Consider the following 25,335-nt stretch of genomic DNA (forward strand, 5'->3'; position numbering starts at 1 on the left):
GTGGCGGCCTGCATCCAGCACCTTCCCGCTACCTTTATGAGGTCGTCAGTCCACCTTGTGGGTGGACGTCCTATTACACTAGCAGTAGGTATTAAAATTGTATACAGGGCGTAAGGAATCAGAAAATGAGAGACAAACGCATCTTTGTTTATTTTATTTCACTGTCCTATTTTAAGATAGTAAATAATGATTTACGAAAAATAAATTTTAACAAAAAACAATAATTACAACATTTATCAGGTACAAATAGCGCAAGTCAGAGGTCAATATTGAACTTTTTAGAACAATAGTAGTACCTAATAATAATTCAAAAGTTAACAAAATCACATTTATCTAGGAGTATACTATCAATGACTACTTCAAATTATTGTTTTTGTATGTACCTATCTTGATTTTAAAGCAAATAAAAAAAATCTTGTCATTTTCTATCTACAGGAAAAGTGTAGTAAGAGTAGTAGCACACTCACTAACTTTACTCAGCCTTATTAAGCAGCTTCTTCAAAATATTATTAACAAGCTTATTATACTTTGGTAGAGTCAAATGTGTAAATTTCTAAACCACAGTTAACCGTGTCAAATCGCCTAGTTAACGCTAAATGACAGCAGCCTCAACTTATTGCAAAATTTATAACGCGTTACATTGAATCTCACGTTATGTGTATTTGTAATGTTATTTTGAAGAAGAAAAATATGGGGTTACTATTAAAAATTACATTTGTATTTTTGAAGTTGATAGTCATATTATTGTTTACACGCTACATTGGGATTTGAATCAATTTCAATTGCCTTCATCATCATCATCATCATTTCAGCCATAGGACGTCCACTGCTGAACATAGGCCTGCCCCAATGATTTCCATAATAACCGGTTGGTAGCAGCCTGCGTCCAGGTCCAGCGTCTTCCTGCTACCTTTATGATGTCGTCGGTTCACCTTGTGGGTGGACGTCCCAAGTATTACTTATTAGAACAATAGCGTAAAAAACTTAAAATTTTTGATAGAATAGACAAGTTGTTATTTATTGGCAGTTTGAATTCCATTTGTAGCAGTTCAATTTTGAATTTATTTTCTAATAACATTTACGTATTCCAAAGCTGTCTACAACAAATTAACTTAGACCACTTAAATAATAAAACTATGTATGTACTAAAGTCTACTGGAACTTTTAACCTAATGCTTCAGGTACTGGAACTGAGAATTTTGTACTTGAGGTGGTACATAGCCTACGTTCTGCTGGAAGTGCGCATCGAAGTCGCTTTGTTGATATTGTTGTTGTTCCTGGTGATAACTGTCGTCTGCTTCGGGTCTGTATTTGCCTGGAATCATACAAATAAACTACTATTAGAATTTAAGACTTATCCTACCTCTCGTTCCCGTCACCACAACTCTTAATATAGTCAGAATCTACTATAAAGTTTGGCCACCAATGAAACCCAATATAGATCCTAAAATTATTTTGAAGTGCTACCAAGATCCTCTTTAATTTTGGTGTTGGACTCCAAGATATTGGTATACCTACCTACAGGGCACAGAAGCTCTAAAGAAACTGTGCGTTTATCAATTTCAGATTTACAAAGGATTTGTGTAAGAGTAGGCGCACACCGTTGATTTTTCATCGGCCGATAGTTGAGTCGGGCAGTTGATCAGTATGGACATGTATGGAAGTGCGCACACTACGCCGATACGATTTGGCCGATTCTTCATACAATTTAAAATCGGGCACAACTATCGGCCAACTAAAATCAACGGTGTGCGCCAACTCTAAATGTGTTTATTCTTCACTTCACATTATTTTTTTATAAAATTGAAAAATCTGAAGCGCTGAACTCTTTATTGAATCGGATGTAAATTCTTTAGTGAAATATTTAAGCAGGAACAGGTAGATATCGAACACTTACCATCATCAAACACTCCACTAGCTTCATCCTTAGCATTCTGCTCCAGCGACTTCGCAATAGCCTCCGGCAATGGGGGTGGAGTGGGGAGATGAGCCCCCTGCGCCCTGAAGCCGTTCTCGTCGGCTGTGTAGCTCACAGCGTACACTTGGCCGTCGTCTCCTGTGTACGAGTACTCGCCTTGGGCCTTCGTGCCGTCGATGGTTTGGCCCACCTCGTGCTGTCTTATACCTGGAATTGACATAGGGTTTCTTCATGTTATTTGTTACAAATGACTCCATGGCGTAAGAACGCGGCGAGTCTAAGATTTTTTTTTCTTTACCTCTTGCTTGAGTCAATTTGGGAAACTAAAATAAAGTGTGTATGGGTGAGCTACGACAGGCACTAGCAGCAAAGGTTTGAAATATAACCTGCTACTGCCTTACAAGATAATGTTGGTTTACTAAAATACGTTAGCAAAATAGTTGTAGCTACTTACTACTATGAGTAAGAGTATATTGTCTAGTGTGTCAAAGATACTATGCAATTTCTGGATGTTGCTAAATAACCTATGTGTATTGTACTTGTACTTAACAATCTATTTTATTATGCCACTGTACCACTCTGTCATATAGGCAATGGCCTCTAGATAAACAAAACTAATGCAACAAGAACAAACAATGAAGGACTTAAAATGATACCCTGAAACACTCCTTACCATTTTCAGTCTCATAAGCATATTGGTAGTTGTGACCGTCATTCTCCATGTTGTGATGCAGGATCCTGGCTGCCTTCTCTCCGGAGGGTCTGCTTTGGAAGGACTCTTGCTGGTCAAAGCCATGTGCTTGTCTGAAATGATGGTTTAATGATTGCGATTATATAATTATGTTCTATTAAGGAATCATTAAGTTCACGAAGAGTATTTCAAAAAACTATTCGGCTCCAATTGAGCTCCTAAGTTCTACTTTCTGTCCGCGTTTTTACAAACACAATACGTCAGCTTTAAGAAAAAAAACCATAGGACTTCCAGTAGTAACTAGTAACGATTACTTTTCTGGTGTTGCTAATATCAATAGGATGTGGTGACCTCTTACCATCATGTCCATTTATTTTCAGTAAGTTGGCTTATAAATACCAATTTTACACGTCATAATTCTCTCGATTGCCCTCTCTGATTTAAACAGATTACCTCAGTCCTTAAGATGATTAAAATTAAGATACAATTCTAAACTAACCCGGAATACAATCCCTGCTGCTGGAACTCCTGCGCATTCTGGTACAACTCCGCCGTATGCGCGTAGCTCTCTATCGGCTGCACTTGCTGTAACCCTGCCTGGTGCTGGTACACCTGGGTGGCTGACGCAGCCGCCAGAATCGCGGTGATTGGTGCTAGCTGTCAAAGTCAAAGTATTCTAAATGAGGGTCCTTATTTACGAGTTTATAAGGGTCATAGTAGAACAACTGTGTCAGTGTCGGACTGGCGGTTTTGAGATCTAATTCGATCCCTGTTGTACCTACTCATATTAATGGGACACCGCATGTGTCTGACAGACAATTGATTTTTGTCTACCCAATATTGATGAAACAAACGCTGGCCGTAACAGCATATTACACTTGAAAATTTTGAAGGGTTCATCCAGTGTCTAAGTAGCTCAGACGGAAGAGCAGTCGCCCGGCAAGTAAAAGGATTTTTTTTGCTTGATGGGTTCGGCCAATCTGATACCGACACTGTTGGGCTATTGTCCCCATAAAATCTTCTCTGTTTACTTGTTCCTTCTTAGTCACACTGCACAATCACACACTATTATAAGGCTCAAATAATATTCAATCTAACGTAATATCATTATTAAAAACATCACTTAAACTGCCCATTTCCCAGATTCTATTAACAAACAATTCACTTCACACACGAAAAATCACACAAACTTTCACTAATTTCGTTTCCCAATTAACCTTGTCGGGTAACGTACCAGTTTCATCGTGACAACAGCTGTCCAACACTCTTGGATCATGAATGTGTCTGGAATTTTCACTGATTCACTTTTATACCTGAGAATTTCTTTGTACGGGAGTTACTACCAAGTTACAATTTTTGGGGTGTCACCGGGTACAGTTTGAACTTGAGACAATTCGCAGGATGTAACCAAGAACTGAAGTTACAGTTAACCAATTTCTTAAGAGCCACTATAGGCGTCTAATAGCTCTTCATGCCATCATTGCCAGCATAAAGTACCTCGAAAAGCACATAATTTTTATACATCATTTTTCAGGCTTCATTTAAAACTGCTAAGTCTTGATCAAAACATGAAGAGTTACATAATGGTGATATCATTTTTGGGGACTCGTCTGAAAATCAAAACCAGGATCTCTGGATCCATAGAAAAAAATACTTTTGCCACTATCTCCTCAAGTACTATACCTAATAACAATTTTGATAAAACTGTCTTCCCATTTTCAGACTCATAACAATCATCATATTAAAGTTTTTTTTTCTTTTTTAATAAAGATTATTTTTGTTATTACACAAATTACTAATAGTCCCGTTAGCTCCTCGTACTAAGCTAAATATGCTTGTATTAGGAGTGAGCTCACCACAATTATAGTCGAGCGGCGGCGGGGACCGAACCCGCGTTCCCCGGATCACGAGTCGGCCAGTCCGACCCCTTCACCGTTCGGCTATCGTGGCTTCAGATTACGAGTATGGTCTGAATCTACCATAGTAAAAAGCCATAAACAATGTAAACGACATCGTTACATGTTAAACGTCGTCGTTAAACATCGTTAAACGTCAGTATTAATAGGTAGTCATTCTGCTAAATATTAAAAAAAATCTACAACAAATGCCCAAGTCTGAACACTCAGTGGTTTAGTTGTGAGCCGTGTGCAAGTCAAGTGCGAGAACATTAGGTAATTGGTAACAGATGCACTCGCTGCACAAGTAGGCCGAGATTAGGACAGAGGCGCTACTCTCGTAGATGTTCACATGCATTGCTACTTTTGACTTGAATAAAAAATAATGATAAAAATGGAAGTAGTGAAAAATGACATTTACAAAATGTATTCAAAGGTTTCTAAAGTAATTTCACAAATATTTAGTGAGTTTGTAAATAAATAATTTTACAGATATTTTTTTTCGAGCCTAAGACGTCTTAATTTTACAGAAAGTCGTTTGGATCCAAAATCGTCCAAAGTCTGTCAAAAATTACAGTAATAAATTATTTTGAATTTGAAAGTGCGTAATTATTTCTATATTCTAAATTATTCTAGAGCGCTCCTGTTTATTATGAAAAGGATTTTCTTATTGATATTCTGAAAAATAGGAACATTCAATTTCTATAAAGACAGATTAGTGGGTCTGGTCTACTGATCTGGTTTTTTCGTTAAAAGTAACCTGAATAGTTACCACGATAACTAACAAATTGACACGCTACTTTCTGAGTTTTCATTTCCCAGTGTAAAGCTCTTTTTAATTTCTTTTTAATTATAAATAGATTGTAGCTAACAAAATTTTTGCAGCTCTACGCCTTCATAGCTCTATGTCCACTTTCTTGTAGATGCCTAGTGTTGTCTACTCATACTAAATCATATTTTGATGATTATCATTATTTCATTATTACTCGACTTTATGTAACCGCAGTATTGTACATCGTATTATAAGATTATTTACATTGTTCGTTTCAGCCAAATGACGTCCACTGCTGGACAAAGGCCTCCCCCAAGGTTTTCCACAATGAACGGTCCTGCGCTGCCCGCATCCAGGCTCTTCCCGCGACCCTTACCAGATCGTCGGTCCACCTAGTAGGAGGCCTGCCCACGCTACGTTTTCCAGCCCGTGGTCGCCACTCGAGAACTTTCCTGCCCCAACGGCCATCGTCTCTACGAGCTATGTGCCCCGCCCACTGCCACTTGATTTTAGCAATTCTGCGAGCTATGTCGGTTACTTTGGTTCTCCTACGGATCTCCTCATTTCTGATTCGATCACGCAGGGAAACTCCGAGCATAGCCCGCTCCATCGCCCTTTGGGTGACCTTGAGCCTTCTTATGAGGCCCATAGTAAGCGACCACGTTTCGGATCCATATGTCAACACTGGCAACACACACTGCCCGAAGACTTTCGTCTTGAGACACTGCGGTATTTCGGACATGAGTATATGGCGAAGCTTCCCGAACGCTGCCCATCCGAGTTGGATTCGACGATTGACCTCTTTCTCGAAGTTGGACCTACCTAACTGGACTGTTTGTCCCAGGTATACATAATTGTCGACAACTTCGAGTGTAGAGTTTCCAACCTTCAGAGGAGTGGGTGCAACACGGACATTAGACATGATTTTTGTCTTGTCCATGTTCATTCTGAGGCCCACTTGTTGAGAGGCTCTACTGAGGCCATCGAGCATTGTGCCTAGATCCTCCAAGGTCTCAGCCATGACTACGATATCGTCCGCGAATCGAAGGTGGGTGATGTACTCGCCGTTGATATTTATGCCAAATCCGTTCCAGTCCAGAAGCTTGAAGACATCTTCCAGGGCGGTGGTAAACAGTTTTGGAGATATGACGTCTCCCTGTCTTACCCCTCGCTGCAACTGGATAGGTTTCGAATCCCGATCCTGGAGGCGGACCGACATTGTGGCGTTTTTGTACAAACCCCTCAACACTTCGATATATCGATAGTCAATTTGGCACCTTTGGAGAGACTGTAGCACTGCCCAGGTCTCGACCGAATCGAAGGCTTTCTCATAATCCACAAACGCCAGGCAAAGTGGTTGATTATACTCCTCGGTCTTCTGTATAATCTGCCTTAGCGTATGTATGTGGTCTATGGTACTAAAGCCTTTTCGGAAACCGGCTTGTTCGGGAGGCTGGAAGTCGTCGAGCCTGCGAGCGAGACGATTCGTAATGACTCTTGAAAACAGCTTGTAGACATGGCTCAGAAGTGAGATGGGTCTATAATTCTTCAATAAGGTTTTGTCACCTTTTTTGAAGAAGAGTACCACCACACTTCTGTGCCATGTCGTAGGCGTTTTTCCTTCGAGGATGACGGAATTGAACAGCTTCTGAAGAGCCCTCAGTACCGGCGTTCCGCCTGCCTTCAAAAGCTCAGCCGTGATTCCATCATCACCCGGTGCCTTGTTGTTCTTCAGCTGTTTGAGAGCCATTCTAATCTCGTACAGACTGACGTCCGGGATATCTTCGGTATAGTGTCGGGTCAGTCTAGCTCTTGGGTCTTCGGCTAGATTTGTGACAGGTGCACGTACACTCGTGTATAATTGTCCGTAGAACTTCTCGACCTCTTCCAATATCTCCGGCCCCGACGAAATGGCTCTGCCATCCTCTGTCTTCAGCTTGGTCAGTTGACTTTGGCCAACAGACAGATCTCTTGCGAACACTTTAGAGCCCTTGTTTCGCTCAATCGCCTCTTTAATACGGTCTGTATTAAATTGGCGTAGGTCGCGAGTCAAAGACTTGGAGATCTGTCTGTTAAGGCGCCGATACTGAGCAGCATCTTCAGAGGACTGCAGAACCAAGTTCCGTCTCTCTTCCATGAGTTGATTGGTGAGGTCAGAGATCTTTTTGGTTCCTTTTGAACGACGGGTTTTAAAGAACTTAGACCCAGTCGTTTGGACAATTTCCACGAACCTGTCATTGTATTTGTCCACATTTTCGCAGTCTCCTAGGCATTCGAAACGATTTACATTGTACACACAATGATTTAGCAGAATAGATTAATATTTGTATTTTTAAATAGTAATTTAGTTTTACATTGTTCTTGTCAGGAAGATGATGCATTAGATCATCATCATCATCATCATCATCATCATTTCAGCCCTAGGACGTCCACTGCTGAACATAGGCCTCCCCCAATGACTTCCACATCGCACGGTTGGTAGCGGCCTGCATCCAGCGCCTTCCTTCTACCTTTTCAGGTCGTCGGTCCACCTTGTGGGTGGACGTCCCACGCTGCGTTTTCCGGTACACATTGAACGCCCTGAAATAATTATCTGTAAAAAATAGATTTTCTTGAAGCTGAAGGTGAAATATTAATTTCTTAAGTATCCATTATGAAGCAAGAGCGTCGAGTAAAATCATAATTTCTCAGGACTAAGTGCCTATATAATTACTCTTAAAAGCGTATTGCATTTTGATAATGACGAATTACTCAATAACCCAACTTAAGTATACAGTTTTTTTCTTCTCCCTAACCAGTCTGGCCAGGGTGGGGACTGGGGACTGAAGCTCAAATCCTAAATTGAAGAGTCGCCATCTAAGGACACTAAAAGACCCTGAAGATGATGAGAAAATTAAGAGAGAAGAAATTATGGTGCGTATAATTCCAACAACTGAACCACATTAACTGTTCTTGATATGTGATATCATTGCCCAAAATCATAGCATAGTCACGTTAATGACCTGCCAAGTATGACCTAATACGCTTTTGATGTAACTGTTTGTTTAAAGCTCACAATGAAATCGTTACTGAGTAGCGAACTCGTAATACGTACCATAGTATAAATAAATTCAGTAGGATTTGGAAGACGATGAAACAATCATCAAGGAATTAACACTGTGATTTGTTTGGTAGAATAGCAGCGAGTTTGCAACAAAAATAATACGCAGTCTGATTTATAAAAGTGATAATTATCAAATAAAACATCGCGTCGACAGACATTGCTTGCTTGCATATATTTTCTTCCTGTGATTTGTATTTTTTTATAAAAAAAAGAGCCTACTGATACTAACTCCACTATATTTTTAACGTTGTATTACAATACAATATTACAATTGAATTAGTAGGTACTGTAATTTGTGCAGGTATATGTCTCAATCAAAACATCCAGAATTTTAAGTAACTATAATTTAAGTATTTTGTTTTTGATTACTATTTAATACTTTGCAAAGCATTTATAGATGCAATAGGTAAATTTTTATTTATCATACATAATACACAATTTGTTATCATCATCATTTCAGCCATAGGACGTCCACTGCTGAATATAGGCCTTCCCCAATGCTTTCCATAGTGACAGGTTGGTAGAGGCCTGCATCCAGCGCCTTCCTGCTACCTTTATGAGGTCGTCGGACTTTCCATTTAATATGTGGCCTTCTAACTTCTAACTAAGTCGCTGACATAGCCCGACGGATTAGCAAGCTGAAGTGGCAATGGGCAGGACACATAGTACGCAGAACTGACGGCCAATGGGGCAGAAAGGTTCTGGAATAATAATTCAATTTTATGGAGATAAAAATATAACATAGCTATCATCAAATGACTTGAAAAAGCTTTTTACTAATGTAAGACCTAGCTAAGCATTACCTAAGTATTACATACACGTAAATTGTAAGAACAACAGACAAATATTGCACCTCCCATGCAATACTTTACGAAACCTGTTGTCATCAACCGAAAAATCTATACCAAGTTTTGTTTTACACAAACAACAAAGGAACCGAATACACTGCCGTGCAAAAAAAGATAACCAGTTTATTTAACAAGAAATTAATTATTATATTTTAATGGTTTAATGAGTGTTATAAAATGTATGGTGATAAGTAAGGCACCAGTGAGTGATAGAGTCTAGTGATGTATTTTTTTAAATTTAATTAAGTACTCGTTTTGATTCTTTTAAACTAAATTATCTACTGTTTGTGATCTTTATTAAATAAATAGGTGATGCGCTTAACTAAGTCAGTGTCTGAGGTATGAGAGCGGCACGGGAGGGGTTTTTGAGACGTCAAACGTCAGCAAGACTAGAAAGAAAGAAGAAAGAAAGAAAGATACATTTATTACAGTGGACATCACATAAATACAGGCAATTACATAGACATGACAGTGGCACATAATAATAAAAGAAGAAAAAATAAAAACAAGAGTAAACTGAGCAGTGCCACCCATTCACCAACAAGATGCCCACTGCAACGGGACCCCACTCAGCATATGCCGTGGCCCACGGTGACGAAGGCCACGGCGCTGGTTTTCAGTGTGCCCCATGCCGAGTGAGGGTCACGGACCATTGGTAAAATAAAAAAATAAAAAAGCTGCATAAAATTGTCTAGATAAACATACATAAATAGTAATATTAGTGCACAGATAAATACAAAAGGCGGGAAATCGGTAAGGATGATATGACTACGTTTATTAAGAATACTAATGAAAAGAATACTAATAAAAAGATAAAACTGTTTGTATAGGTGTGTGTGTAGTAATTGTGTTAATGTGTAATATTCGTAAAGAGTGACATTGTTACGCGTTGTTGAGTGTCTCGACGCCCGCAAAACCGGTTTGTGCAATCGAATGATTGATTGCGCGCGATTCGACAATTTAGTTCATCCCATATTGTTCAGACTAGATATTATGCTTCAGATTTGTATGCTCTGTCACGTCATAACACAAAAATAAAAATAATATTTATTTTGTTCACAATGGGCTTAGGTATTGAGACAATATTTGACAGATATTAGGTACACATGACAGGACATAGGAAATATAATAGTTTATCATTCTGTGATACATTATTTTTTGTATATGAGCAAGTAGGTACGATTCGTATCAATAGTGTGCTAATCGGTGCATTGGCCTGGTGCATATACCCGTATTGTGAAGACTGGTGCCTGAAGTAGGTTCTGTATGTAAAGTGCCCCATAAGGGCTACCTTTCCTTTTTTTATTATTTTCTATAATAATATTTTGACGTTCATAAGTGCCACTTGTGGTCTAAACTGAATAAATATTTTTTGATTTTAATTTTGATTTTGATTTTAAAGAGCCTGTATTACAGATCACCAGTTGATAATATCTTATCTAGGTACCTCAGACATTGTTGAGTCAAGCGCTAGACCTATAGTATTTTCTTTTTAGTTTTTCGTGTATTTCAGAATTTTAATAAAGTCGAGACATTAGTCAGAGTCATTGCTATTTTTTCACGTTTAATAAATTTTGTAACTTTAAAATGTAACAGGACGTTTTCTTTGCTCGCCAGTGTATTAATGGTACTATCCGTCATAATAGTATTATACGGTCCATTGTTGTGGCACTCAAACAATACGTTTATCTTGATCGTGACATAAAGTGTAATAACACAGTGGGATTTACACTGTTCGATATTTTTTTAAATTCGTGTCTAATGAAAAGTTGTGAAGTTGTGAAGTTGTGAAGTTATCTTCACAAGAGAACTTACAGGAGAACTTTTCAAATGAAAATCGTTGGAATTTGGTTTATCTTTAAGGTTGGGACATCGTTTAGTAAGAGACCAAACGCTGTATCGCACTTAATTTGTAATATAATTATGTATACCATGTTTTAAGCAAATAAATAAATGATCTTATCTTACCTATAATACATAAGTCTAGTTTACTTTAGTCCTACTTTAAAAAATAAACTTTAGAAAGGTGGAATATCGAATGTTTGGGATACGTTTTGTGGTCTTAGGGATTAAAACCCAACATTGAGTCATGACTTTCTAGAATTATCTTTGTAAGAAACAATATTTAATATGTAATAAGATTTTGGAAAATTCGCCAATGTCTTCGAAGAAGATGAACAAAATAAATAAAAAGTTTGGTGATTTATTATTCTTTTGAATATTATCATGATTATCACAACATATCGTAGCATGTAAAAGCCACTTTAAGTATCAATTTATTATCGAGGATGGGAGCCGACACGACTCTTGACAATAACTCGATTTCGGCCGAAATAATTAAAACCAAGAGAGCATAACTTTGCCTCAAGATATTTATATTACGTATTCATTGTTACTATAATTAGCTGAGTACTCTTTTCTTTATTTAATTTTGAATTGAAATAATTAACTACAATTAGACAAGCCACGATGTTGAGATGAACAAAAGATTATTGTGATAAGTGAACTTATCTTGTTTCAATCTTTGCATTGTTAAATATCTGTATACGATCTATTATATGAATGAATCATTAAGAGTAAGCAAATTGATACATTAAAGATCAATTTTTTTGGTTCTTTATAACTATCCACACGTATACCTGTTTCTTTATTATAACAACACTATGTTATGTACCTACCTATTTGTAATGTGAATGTACCTAATAAAACTTGTGAAGTTGAATTTCTTTTTTCATAGTTTTAGATTATAAAATTCATGTTAAGCTTTATAAGCATAAGTGGTGAACCAGGCCCCCAAAGTAAAACTACGTAAGTTAATTTAGCAAAGGAAATTGATACCTTTTCAAGGAACAATAAATTAAGAATTGGAAATAAAATATCTCATTTTAAGAAATGTACAATATTTATTCTTTGATTGCGTCATAATACAACTAAAAACTTATTTTAAGTCATGGCACTAAGCGGTTAACATTCATCACTATACTATCCATATTTGGAATTCCTCAATACTTTGAAACTTGAATACTGATTACAAACTATACTCTCAAAGATAGAAATAAGTTAGTCAACTTGCATCAACTTACCTAAAAACTTAAACCTCCGTCGATTTTAAACCTTTACCCAAAGATAAAAAGTTCAAACTCCATTGGAAAATTATTTTTTTGAGGCAAATTGATCTGACAGCGATCTTATGAAAATAGCGAAAGAATGAAGTTAAAATTAAGTAAGTATAGTAATATAGTCAGTTCTTTCTAGTTTTTTAACACTTTTTAACCGATTTCAAAAAGAGGAGGTCCTCAATTTCTCACTTAAAAAGTATTGAGGAACTCATGTCAATACAGATGCAAGTTTGTCTTAGAATCGGTAAGGCTGAACCCTGGGACGGACGAAAGCCGAGGGCTGCTGGTAGTTGCGAGCGACCACCACCCCTGGGCTGTATTTGCCTTCATTGTAGCTGCCTGCAATCAAAATTTTGGGAATTTAGATTTGGGAACGAAATTAAAATAAAGGTATTTAGGTATTCATTACATGCTGGGATGTTGTAAACTGATACAGACTTGCCTATAGCTTGATAAAACATTTATGATGAATGCTAAGATTAGATCGAGGCAAGGACGGTAGTTTTCAAAACGTTTTTCGTCTAATTTATTTCTCTCGAATGTAGCAAAAGTTTTCTTTCAAATAAGAATAATAATTCGTTTTCAACCTTAATTACCTATCGGTGAAGACCAAAATCACGAGTAACATCAATTACCAGCACTAATCTCACAAAACAGTCCTACCACGGCTGTAACTGCAAAACTAGTCTATCCTGGATCTATAGCTAGACCGCCAAAAATTTTTTAATGCCTAACAAGGCAGGTTTGACCGCAATTGCACCTGGTGTTAAGTGAGATACAGTCTTATCTTATATCAGATCAGTTCCTAATCAATAGTTAGTCAATCGAGTTCTTAAACTGGTGACTTTCTTAAATCCGATTGCCATACAAAATCTACAAAAGAGTCACTTTTAAAACGCGACTCTTGCCTACTATCCCATTTAGGGCGTGCTGTTTTATCCCAACCGACGAGATGGTCGGACGCGGTGAGGAAGACGGTGGGCGGGAGTTTGCATCGTGCGGTCCACACAGCTTATGACCGCAGTCTGTGGAGGAACACTATCGGTGGTCGCGATCCTCATCAGTGAGGGACCGAGGAAGAAGAAGTCTTATCCCATTTAGGGCTGATTTTTCAATAGTCGGATAAACTTTTGACTGTAGAATAAGATTGGCAGTTTGGCAGTTTCAGTATGGAAAATATTATTATGTCAAAATGGTACGTTTAATCTCCAATCAAGAAATATCTGACGATTGAAAAATCAGCCCCTAGTCAATGTAATATTATGAAAAGTAGCTGTCAGTCTGACTCACCGTCGTCAAAAATGCCATTGGCCTCATCCCTGGCGTTCTCCTGGAGGGCGCGGGCGATGGCCTCCGGGATGGGGGGAGGGGTGGGGATGTGGGCACCCTGGGGCTGGAAGCCGTTCACGTCAGCTGTGTACCGCACGCTGTACACCTGGAAAATATGGTAGACAGGCTTTAGATTTAGAGTGAATATAGTTTATATCATCATCATCATCTTAGCCATATGACGTCCACTGCCTTATTAGTACGGCACTAAAGAAATATATTCAAAACTGCCACGCGGTCTCGTGCTAGATGGGAGTCTTAAAGGCCACCGTCTATCAACGGGAGCGCGTAGTAAGTAACTTGCTTCTGAATGTATTGAAACTTCCTACTTTTTTAAATTACACGCGGGCGACGCCGCGGGCGGAAAGCTAGATTGTAACTATTTGAATTAGAATTTACAAACACATATCCTATATTCGTATGTAAGTATGCATGTCCTTTTCAGGGCACTTAGTCATTGTACACCTTTGTATGTATTTTCAGATAATTTATTATAACAAGTAGGTGGTACAGTCAGCGTCAAATAGTTCGTGACACCTAAAGTGGCCAAAAAGTTGACAAAACCTTATTCCAATGAGGGCTATCGTTTTAGCGCTCACCAGTTGGACTGTAGAGTAAGGTCCTGTCACTTGCTAGTAGCGAAGACAGTGGCGCCAACTGGTGAGCTCGAAAGTGGTAGGAGGACTATCGCATTTGCACTCATCAAGATGACGCCACTGTAGAGTAAGGTCCTGTCAATCGCCAGGGGTGCCAACTGTTGAGTATAAAAACGATAGCCCTCATTGTAACAAAATTGAGTTGCGAAATTTTTGCTACTTTGGCTGTCACGAATTGTTTGACACTGGCTGTACCTGAAACTATGAACTCTTATTATTTTTCATAAAAAATAATGTCTCAAAGGTGTTAATTATTATCTGCACGCGATAATTTGATTCACTTTACACGACGCGTCGGAAGTTATGTTTTTACTAAGAACGCAGGTTCTTTACAACTCTCTCTAATTATGAATCGGAAGAACTACGCTTCCTTAGATATGTATCACCTTAATAAATAACGTTTGCATTGATTTAAAATAAGACTTTAATTAATGAATGCGCTTTTTGCTTGTAGGTCCGTGAGTATCTTCCAATTAATTAAAATATATTCGTTTCCTACCTTCGGCAATTCAATTTTTTCAAGTTCTTTTATGAATTGTTATTTGCTCCAAAATTTCAGATCGGTCTGAATACCGTAGAGCTTTTTTGTTACTACTTCATCGTACTTTCTAAAAAATTTACGATTCAATTCACATTTGAGACGCGTAGTTACTCGTATGGTTAAGGTTTGAAACAACCTAATTGTTCGAATATCTATAGTATTTTCAATAAAAAGTCGTATAAAGTTCTTATTAAGGCCGGGTAGCAGAGAAAATGGCGAAAATGAGGTTTTCATTTTTCATTTTTGAGGTACTAAACAGTAAAATTAAAGGCTAAGATTTTTATTGGGCACAGTTGAGGATATTTTCTAGGGCTATTAACGGATGGAAACACGATTTGATGAAGTTGACTCGATAGAATAAATTCCCAAAGTTACCTCTATTCGTTTTCTATTTATGGTTTTATTTTTGAAATAAGCGATTTGAGATTCTAAATCTTTTACTAAACTAAAGTTCAGAAATAACTTGAGGGCTTTTAACGGATGAAATTTTTATATTGCGTCTTATTTAGTTACTATGTTAAAAAATGTGGAAAAAATCGTCCATGACGGCTTGGACAATCTCAATCAGTCGCGCGGTGGCGCTTACGGAGGACGGACGCGTGTCAGTTTTTTGGCCGTGACAGTTCGCGATTTGTCAATATTTTTGACAATGATGACTTTGATGAGTCACAGTATAATAATATCAGTATTACTGGAGAAAGCTTAAATTTTTGATAATTAAAAATTATCAATTTTGTCTACCTATTGAAATTTAAATCGTTCGCATCCTTTTAAACGAAGACTACTCATGATACATAGTAAATTCCCCAAATATGAGACAAAACCAATGAGTTAAAATTACATTTTAATAGTACCTACATACAATCGTCTTACATTCTTTAGAAGAGCACACTGACACAAATAAATAATAAAAAATACTGTCTAAGGTCTGTAGCTAAAGGTCTAAGCTGTAAGATAGAAGAATCTTCTAGCCAAAAAGATGGCAGATGCAGCAGATGTCAACGGATTTAAAACTGGAGTTCATATGACTCCTTGTAGACTTGAGTCTCTAGAGCGTCCCTTCCTTTACCATGCGTAAGAATTTTCACAAAAATACTGTCTAAGGTCTGTAGCTAAATGTCTAAGCTGCAAGATAGAAGAATCTTCTAGCCAAAAAGATGGCAGATGCAGCAGATGTCAACGGATTTAAAACTGGAGTTCATGTGACTCCTTGTAGACTTGAGTGTCTAGAGCGTCCCTTCCTCCACCATGCGTAAGAATTTTCACAAAAATACTGTCTAAGGTCTGTAGCTAAAGGTCTACGCTGCAAGATGGAAGAATCTTCTAACCAAAAAGATGGCAGATGCAGCAGATGTCAACGGATTTAAGACTGGACTGGCACCACCTTGCAATGTCATCCTCTCATTGTTATCTGTAATTTAAATTATTTTTAAAATGTATTTAAAAAATAAAATGTTCATTTTATTATTTCAATAATCTGACCTCTCAACTCAACTACACTACACAAACACCTTTGTTCGCAACTGTACTGACGAAACCTCGATATTATACCGTTCATTTAAGATGGCAAGCTTTTTGCTGCGGTAATGCACTCCAGGTAACCGTGTGTGATGCTTATTGCTCATAGTGATTTTCGATACAGAGCCCCGTACATACGTTATACATAAATTATTAAGGAAAGAAAACACCCAGACCAATACAAACAAATATGTATGCAATTTTAGTATGATATTTTTATTTATTAATAAACAAAAAGACTGAACAAAATTGATGCGTGTACTGATTAATGTAATAAACCAAATGCAAAGCTTTGTGAATTGCAACAACTATAATTTATTATCCAAGCTCTAAATAATTGCTACTACGAGTAACTGATCATAAAATGTTTTTCCAATCGCTCAAGCTCCCGAGGATCTACCGATAGGTCGGGTGACGTAATCTTGAAATTCTTTTAGCCGGCGCGGAACTTCCGGAAGGTCGGGTGACGCCACGCCTCTTTGAACCGTGTTTACTTTGGCAGTTATATTCTATATTTATTCGATTCTAAAATACAGGGTGGCCAAAACAGTGAGGTCTAAAAGAAAAATTTAGATTCCTTACATCAAGGTGTACCTAAATCACCCCCATGTATGTAATACGATTGTGCTTAGTTTAGGAGATAGAGTTAATTTTGTGATATTTTAAAATTTTGTGACCTAGTAGGCTTTAAACATTTTTATCTTTTTTTTGGGGTGACTTTTCTCAGATTTCTTATTAATTGCAGATGTTTGAAAAAAATAATCACCTTCCTATCTTTGATTCAAGGTACAAAAGTTTTGCTAGAAACATTAAAATTATGCTTTTATCAGAACACTATCAAATTTTCAACTTAAAAGTTTAAGAAAAATAAGAACTTCCATAGGTCCAAAACCATTTTAAAAACTGCGCCGTTTCCTGAACATTCATAATAATACAAAAAAACATGTACTTAATAGGCCACTATTTCCTGTAATCGGTCCACTAAAGTGGTAAGTCGGAGATTCTGTTACATGTTTTTGACTTTCTTAGAGTGAATTAATATTGGAAATCCTCTAAGTTTACATTACGTAGAACAGATTTAGAGCAGTAACTGGATAGAACATGTTTTTATTCTCAACAAAGAAGGTCTTGCCCTTCATCACACCTGGTGGAAACTGATGATTAGGCTGAAGGTGGAAGGGAACTTCAACTACAGAGGAACTATGGCTTCCTACCTCCAAATTCTGGAACACATTGTTATTTTAAGTAAGTTTTAATGAACATAAACCAAATATCCCTCCTTCTTCTTCTCACTGTAGTAGGTATTTCAAGGGTAACAGTAAAATGTAAAAACTGCCTCTGTCTTCAAGTGGTAAGAGGTAAGTTTCAGAGGTCCTGGGTTCGATTCCCAGTGGAGGTGAAATTTTCTGCTCGGTTTGGTTGGCGGTAGGGTTTGATCTAAGTCTGCCTGGCTAGCAACTCTATTTTCCTAAGTCTGTCACTATAACAATAATGTTAATAGCATTACTGTATTTGAAGTTCCCTTCCACCTTCAGCCTAATCATCAGTTTCCACCAGGTGTGATGAAGGGCAAGACCTTCCTTGTTGAGAATAAAAACATGTTCTATCCAGTTACTGCTCTAAATCTGTTCTACGTAATGTAAACTTAGAGGATTCCCAATATTAATTCACTCTAAGAAAGTCAAAAACATGTAACAGAATCTCCGACTTACCACTTTAGTGGACCGATTACAGGAAATAGTGGCCCATTAAGTACATGTTTTTTTGTATTATTATGAATGTTCAGGAAACGGCGCAGTTTTTAAAATGATTTTGGACCTATGGAAGTTCTTATTTTACTTAAACTTTTAAGTTAAAAATTTGATAGTGTTCTGATAAAAGCATAATTTTAATGTTTCTAGCAAAACTTTTGTACCTTGAATCAAAGATAGGAAGGTGATTATTTTTTTCAAACATCTGCAATTAATAACAAATCTGTCGAAAAAAAGAAATCTGAGAAAAGTCACCCCAAATAAAAGATAAAAATGTTTAAAGCCTACTAGGTCACAAAATTTTAAAATATCACAAAATTAACTCTATCTCCTAAACTAAGCACAATCGTATTACATACATGGGGGTGATTTAGGTACACCTTGATGTAAGGAATCTAAATTTTTCTTTTAGACCTCACTGTTTTGGCCACCCTGTATATTCCCAAAAATTTTGAAAGTTGTTTTAATTTGTATCACTTGGATATGATTTGTATTAGAAAGTGCTGTGAGTGTGACGCTTGAACGGAAGAAAGTCAACCTAACCTAACCAACTGCGTATTTCTAAACTGCGTATTTCTATACTGTGTAGCCGCGAGAGCTCTTTGGCGCGCTGTCTTCGGCGAAGTATTGCGCGCGCAGATTTTGACAGCGCGAAATACCGATTCATTGAATCTTCTACAAGATTATGCTTTATTTTTTCTTAATTATTATTATTACTTCTAGATTATCTTCAACTTATTGCAAGGGCGAATTTAGCTTAGTAAAGAATGCGTTGTATTCAACATAATGGACAATAGAATCAATTTTCAACGAACCTGTCCATCATCACCAGTGTAGGAGTATCCACCTTGAGCCTGGATGCCGTTGGATTCTACTCCGGTCTCTTCAGCCTGGATGCCTGGAATGATACATTGGAATTTGAAGCTATTTTCAATTGTCTAAAGTACTACCCCGTAGTTTAAGATTAAATCTGTTCATTTCTAACAGTAAAAAGATTTAGGAGTTTAATGCCCGTTTTCACCATCAATCCCTAATTTTAGTGACCCTTATGAAACCAAAATTCCTGTTGTGTGTTATCATAGGGGTCACTTAAACTTAGGGATTGATGGTGAAAACTTAAAGGGACATAAGGTATTTTTTTTTTTCAAGATTTGAATAATGGTAAGCAATATTGTTTTATAGTTATAAATTGTATGATCGAGTGACAAAGACTCGTAATTGACCGAGATTCATGCGAGAGAGCCGAGGACTAAGTTAGCAATTAATCATCGTCAATCATTATGACATCAAATTAATAGGAGACATCTAGCTGCGGTGCAAATTTTATATGACAGACACTTAAGTAAAATGTTAGGATTAAAATATTTAAACACGAACGAAATCTAATCTGAAATTCATTGAGTTTTTCTTTAAAGAAAGTCAAGCTAAATCACTTAATTTAACTATGTATCACTCACCGTTCTCAGTGTCATACGCGAAGTGGTATCCCTGTTCACTGACGTCATTGACTGACCGCAAGATGGCCGCGTTCCTCTCCAGTGACGCCCTAGGCCTGACATCTTGGTAGTAGGAGGGGGCGGTTCTGTACTGGGGCAGAAATTGGGGGGCGGGGCCCGCGGCACACGCGCCCAGGATCGCTGTGATGATGAGCTGAAAATTGATTTTTAGAATTAAATTCTAATCTGTATGTAAAGGCAACCGTTACTGACACATAAAAGAAGGGATTGAATGGATTACGCTGAACTTTAGCACGCTGGTAGTTATTGTGGTATTAATGCCCGTTTTCACCATCAATCCCTAATTTTTGAGTGACCCCTATGAAAACAAAAATCCTGTTAAGTGTTACCATAGGGGTCACTTATAAATAAGGGATTGATGGTGAAAATGAGCGTAAGAAAGGATTTTTCCGAAATTCACCCCCTAAGGGGATGAAACGGGAGTCCAAAGTTTAACGCGAGTGAAGCATAATAGTAACAAATTAGCTTAACTGCATATTTTTTATGTTCAAATCATACTAAGTTAATGTTAATTCATTGAAATATTTTAAAAACATAGTACACAAATAGATGTTTAGAGCTAGATAAATAAAGTTTAATTAAAACAAAGTTTCTATTGTAATTAAGCCCGCGTGCTTTTATGTGTTAATGGCTCAAAATAAGGCAGATTTCCTCAAATTCATTCAGAATGTTATTTTCCATGAAAATTTTTATTCTTATATTTAATTATTTATAAAAATTAAATACTAGTGATTTGCCTTAATGACACGTTAATATTAGTCAGAAACACTTAAAATTATCGGCATAGTAAAAAGTTAAATAAGTTTTCCATTGTTAACTTCACTTTACATAAATAGAGCAAATTCAAACTATTATGCAAACTACAAAACGAAGATTTTTAACAAAACACCGATCCCGAAATCAGTTCACTGTCTTCACGATTCACTTCAACGTGACTAGCACTTCCTTTATTTCTAAACTAGATCGGTTTACTAACCAATTTCATGTTGATGCTTCTAGATCTGATGGTGGAATGTAGCTGGTCTGCTCTCCGTTAGCTTATATACGTGGCTCCAGTCAATCAGCTCTCAATGTCAAGGTTTCGAAGTAGGATGTCTTAGGATGCATCTATCGAACGCGTACAATGCGAACTTGTGATTGGTTTTTGACATTTTTGGATGGCGAAACGTTGATGGAATTTTGGTGAATAAGACAGGTGTGGATGATGGGTGCTATTGTGGTTATAAATAGGTTTTTATTGACCTGATATTAGATAAAGGTTTGTTGATATTTTAATTTGCTGATAGATAAATTGAGATACAATTGGTATAGATAGATACCGACTCTACATTTATTACACACCATACAAACAATAATGACAATTACACACACACTTAATTGGTACATTTTAGCAGTCTTTTAGGTAAGAGAGATCTTTATCAGACAGCCTAGGGAGGGAAAAGTTATTATATTAATATGATTCCATAGTGGTTGGTTCGATATGCTGTTGTCTGTGCACTAGGTTTTGGCTTGTTGTTAAAAATTTTAGTCCTAAGAGTGGCTCATTTGTAACCAATATTGTAATAGCTATAAATGTTATAGGCACTAATTTGGTCTTTAATCATATTCATCTTTACTATAGTACTATTGATTGTACATGACTGTATGTTGCCTTAAATAAATTTAAAAAAAAAATTATTTAACCCTCAACCAGGCTCTGGTATCCACAGAGACCACATCAATTTGAACCTAATGCTGTGAAGATATGACTTTTTTTAGACCTGGTTAAGGGTTAACTTTAGATTATAAACTAAATTACATCTTATCACAATACCACGCGAGCTAACAGCTTGCTGAAACCCTATAGTTTATAGACCCCTCTATTCATCATGCTAATAGGTACTGTAGTATTTTTAAAACTGTCATTTATCACAGTAAAATCAACTTAAAATGCCAGAAAGTATCATCGGTAGTTGGGGGTACTGAAGTCAATAAATTATAGTTAGTCCTCCAAAGGACAGAAATAACTTTGTATAATCTTGAACTGATAGATTTTTAGCACATTTTCTGTTCTTAAATATGTAAAATTAATCATCTTCTCTTTGCAACCATTACACATTATTCAAACACAAATCAGTTTATTTGAATACATAAGTATTGTGTTTGTTTCAAGTCATGTCAAGCCTGTGGCATCTGATAATGTCTGACACCAAGGTTTCAATATCAGTTGTCACTTATGGTTGTGTCACTTATGCATGTTAAAACCTTGGTATAACCCATAGAAAATGCATTGCTTTTAAGACTAAATTAGGTTATTAGTTAAAACAAGAAGTTTTGCCTCAGTTCAATCCTATTGTTGACATTTCATAAATTGGGTCTTAGGCTGAGTTTCACCACCTAACTTTGACCGTAACTATAACGATAACCAGTGTTTTTTGTATGGAGTTTGACATATTTTTGACGTTTGTCAAAGTTAAAGTAAACTGGTGCAACCCAGCCTTAGATTTAAATAAAACATTAAAAGCTCTTCAAGGAAAAAAGAGGTTGTCTGAACAGATTATAAATCGTCCGATGGTTTTCGAGATTAAATCGACACAGACGGACGAGTAAGAAGTATTTATGTTTTGAATAGATTAAGGACAATTTCAAAGTTCTTCAAAAGGTCAGCTTTGTTGAGAACCATTTTTATTTTATTTTTAATTAACCTCTTACCTACGGGAGGCACCTATTGTTGCCAAGTCAAAAGTCCCTTCTCAATACGGGTGGCATCTATTGTTGTTTTCGCAAAGCTAATACTAAATCACGGTTTACGACAAAAAACAATAAAATTGCAAATTAAGTGTAAAATGCGCTTGTAATTATGAAACTACATTAATTGCAGAATGTAATATTCCAAATTTCAAAACTTAAGTCTCGATACTTTTTAAAATATCTTGATTTGAAGTGGAGCAAACAATTTTATAGGTTAAAATACCCCGTACTGAGAGGCGACTTTGGTTTCCAAGGGCCCGTAGGTAAAGGGTTAACATTTTGATCATATTAAATGACTTTTAATTACTAAAGACTACATGAGTATGTACAAGTAGAGTTACTTCAAGTATTTCAATACATACTTGTGGGTCGATCTTATTATCCCAACTAATATTATAAATGCGAAAGTAACTCTGTCTGTCTGTCTGTCTGTCTGTCTGTCTGTCTGTCTGTCTGTCTGTCTGTCTGTCTGTTACGCTTTCCCGCTTAAACCTCGCAACCGATTTTGATGAAATTTGGCATAGAGATAGTTTGAGTCCCGGGAAAGAACATAGGATAGTTTTTATCCCGGTTTTTGAAACAGGGACGCGCGCGATAAAGTTTTTCTGTGACAGACAAAATTCCACGCGGGCGAAGCCGCGGGCGGAAAGCTAGTTAATTATATTTGACTCTAACATGAAATGAAAATAATTATGTTTATTTGTCTATCAAGTTCTAGAAAACTTTGCCATTCTACAATACCTTTATGCATCGTGAACCCCCTTTGTGAACTAATAAAATTGACTATAAAACTATATTTGAACTAGATTAGGTACTTAGCTTTAAAACATCTTGGCATTTTTTTAGAGGTCAGTACTTAATAACATTAGAAGATCTTGACAATGGAATTCCTACTAAAATATACAAAAAATCTAAATATGTCTTAATTTAATCAAATTCCGACCGAATTCTTTAATCGCAACAGCGATCCTTAATCAATCAGCCACAATCTACAGAATAGATCAAATCGCTTTTTTCGAAACGAATTCGAAATCGAAATAGAGAACCATCACATTACTTTTAATGCCTCATCTGAATCCGATCGAATATAGTTCAATTTGGCGTTTAGCAATCTGGTAGTTCACGCGTGTGACCAAATAACTGGATGAATAATCCGCGCCAAGAGAAACTGGTAATTTTCCTAACAAATAAAGTTAAATAGTATTGATTGTATTGATCGTTTGTCTACATAGTATGTACTACTATGTAGACAAACAATCTAGTGAAGATCATGGGAAAAACATGAATGTGGGCAGTGCAGGATCGGACGTTGCAGAAATCCTTGGGGGAGAGGCTTATGTCTAGCAGTGGACGTCCTTCAATTGTGTCCTAGCCACTTAAAACGAAAATAATTGAAACCCAAGCTGTTTACATGTCACTCATCTAGATAAAGGGTTGCATCATGACAACACAAAATTATCCCAACTCGAGATATATTGCAATTTTCTCTGTGTCAAAAACTACGTGAACTACTGCTGTCCCTGTAAAAAGAACAGTTTTGAGTTGTACTGCTATTTAGGTGTGCGATATACCTACCTATGTATCGACTTCTAACTTTGATTGCTAACTGAAGTAAATGTTGAGAATATTGAATCACTTCAATCCATTCGTCCACTTTTTACCATAACTACTATATTTTCAAAATTGCCGGTCTGCTTTGGCACTTACATAGTAATAGGTTGAGTTTCGACACAGCTCATCTCTACCACATTCGTACCGATTGCATATCAGATATTGTTCTTAAGATAACGGTATATTTGGAAGGTTACTTCATGGCGATTAACCAAATAGAAATAGTAGTTCTTGTAGTAACAACTAAGGTCATAACCCTAGTGTGAAATTTAATGAAGTATAAGTGTCTGGCATGGCTCAATCGTACTCCTAACGTGCTTTGCGAATCATAGAATCATATCACTTTTCGGACAGTCAGCCCCTATAAATAAAGAATCATCAACCACGCTAGGATCTTATCGATGATATATCGCGTTATTATATACAATCGATATATGTAATAGCGTGATAAACACTTGTACTTTCGGCCAAATCGAAGTTTATAAAATTAATTGTTCCAAGCTTTTCACAACTTTTCTGAACGTGTGCCATGGAGCTTATCCTTATCAAGTGACGTAGGGTTTCATACGGTCCTTTCAATTTGGTAAAAAGTGTGTCCCCTCTCCTTCATGACGATCGGTCAAAAGAGAGATGCAGGTTATGGCGCGAGAGAGCTGATCTCCCCTGCCCTTTTGTCCCTTATGTCTGAGAGTCCTCCGCCTGGACATGAGCTCCCCTGGCTTACCTGGAAGTCTTTAAATAGACTTCGGACGCAGGTTGGCCGTAGTAAGGACAATCTGGCCAGGTGGGGATTCTTGGATGGCTTGAGCACGGAGTGCAGGTGCGGTTTTGTTCCCCAATCGATGAAGCACCTGATGTCATGCCCTGAGTGCCCAAGCAACTGCACTCAGGAGGATTTGATGAGTGCTACTGACAACGCCACTCTTGTGGCGGAGTTTTGGGCTGACACTGTGTAGGTTTGTTGTCGACACGAAAAGAAGAAGATACGGTCCTTTCTCGTACTACAGGTCTTTTTTGAACAAAGTAGATAATATTCGTGACAGTTTATTCCGAAATAACTTCGTTCCCCTTTTTTGTACGTTGGTTACTTCGTAAAGCGATTACAAAACAGAATCTGTCACGAATATGCATTGTTTAAGGGGCAATGTTCTAATAAAACTTGGAAGTCGGAAAGATGTAATTATAAGACTGTCAGATATTTAAATTAATTCATTCATATTTGCACGTTGTATTTAACCTATGTACTCGTATTATTAACAATGTTTTAGTCAAATAAAGGATTAATTTGTTTTGAATAAAGTGAGACAGACCCACATGCATCCAAAAGTTTTCCAAA

General features: G+C 37.0%; 1 protein-coding gene across 1 annotated transcript; it reads right to left on the minus strand.

The window, feature by feature from the left end:
• Nucleotides 1-1,154: 1,154 nt before the first annotated feature.
• On the minus strand, nucleotides 1,155-20,704 carry LOC135080148 (uncharacterized). Its single transcript, XM_063974833.1, has 10 exons — nucleotides 20,635-20,704; nucleotides 19,599-19,791; nucleotides 18,957-19,039; nucleotides 13,637-13,781; nucleotides 12,586-12,685; nucleotides 3,844-3,922; nucleotides 3,109-3,266; nucleotides 2,592-2,722; nucleotides 1,898-2,125; nucleotides 1,155-1,315 (listed from the first exon to the last, which is right to left on the minus strand). The coding sequence occupies exons 1-10, from the start codon at nucleotides 20,641-20,643 to the stop codon at nucleotides 1,170-1,172; spliced, it is 1,272 nt and encodes a 423-aa protein (XP_063830903.1). The 5' UTR covers nucleotides 20,644-20,704; the 3' UTR covers nucleotides 1,155-1,169.
• Between the last annotated feature and the right edge of the window lie 4,631 nt (nucleotides 20,705-25,335).

Source organism: Ostrinia nubilalis, chromosome 17, assembly GCF_963855985.1.
Source record: "Ostrinia nubilalis chromosome 17, ilOstNubi1.1, whole genome shotgun sequence".
NCBI lineage: Eukaryota > Metazoa > Arthropoda > Insecta > Lepidoptera > Crambidae > Ostrinia > Ostrinia nubilalis.

Excerpts from the sequence above, each read along its gene's own strand:
- LOC135080148 (XM_063974833.1), bottom strand. Across the intron at positions 12,686-13,636 it reads CAATGGCATTTTTGACGACG|GCAGCTACAATGAAGGCAAA; the intron begins GTGAGTCAGACT and ends TTTTGATTGCAG. Across the intron at positions 3,267-3,843 it reads CTGTTGTCACGATGAAACTG|CTAGCACCAATCACCGCGAT; the intron begins GTACGTTACCCG and ends TGACTTTGACAG.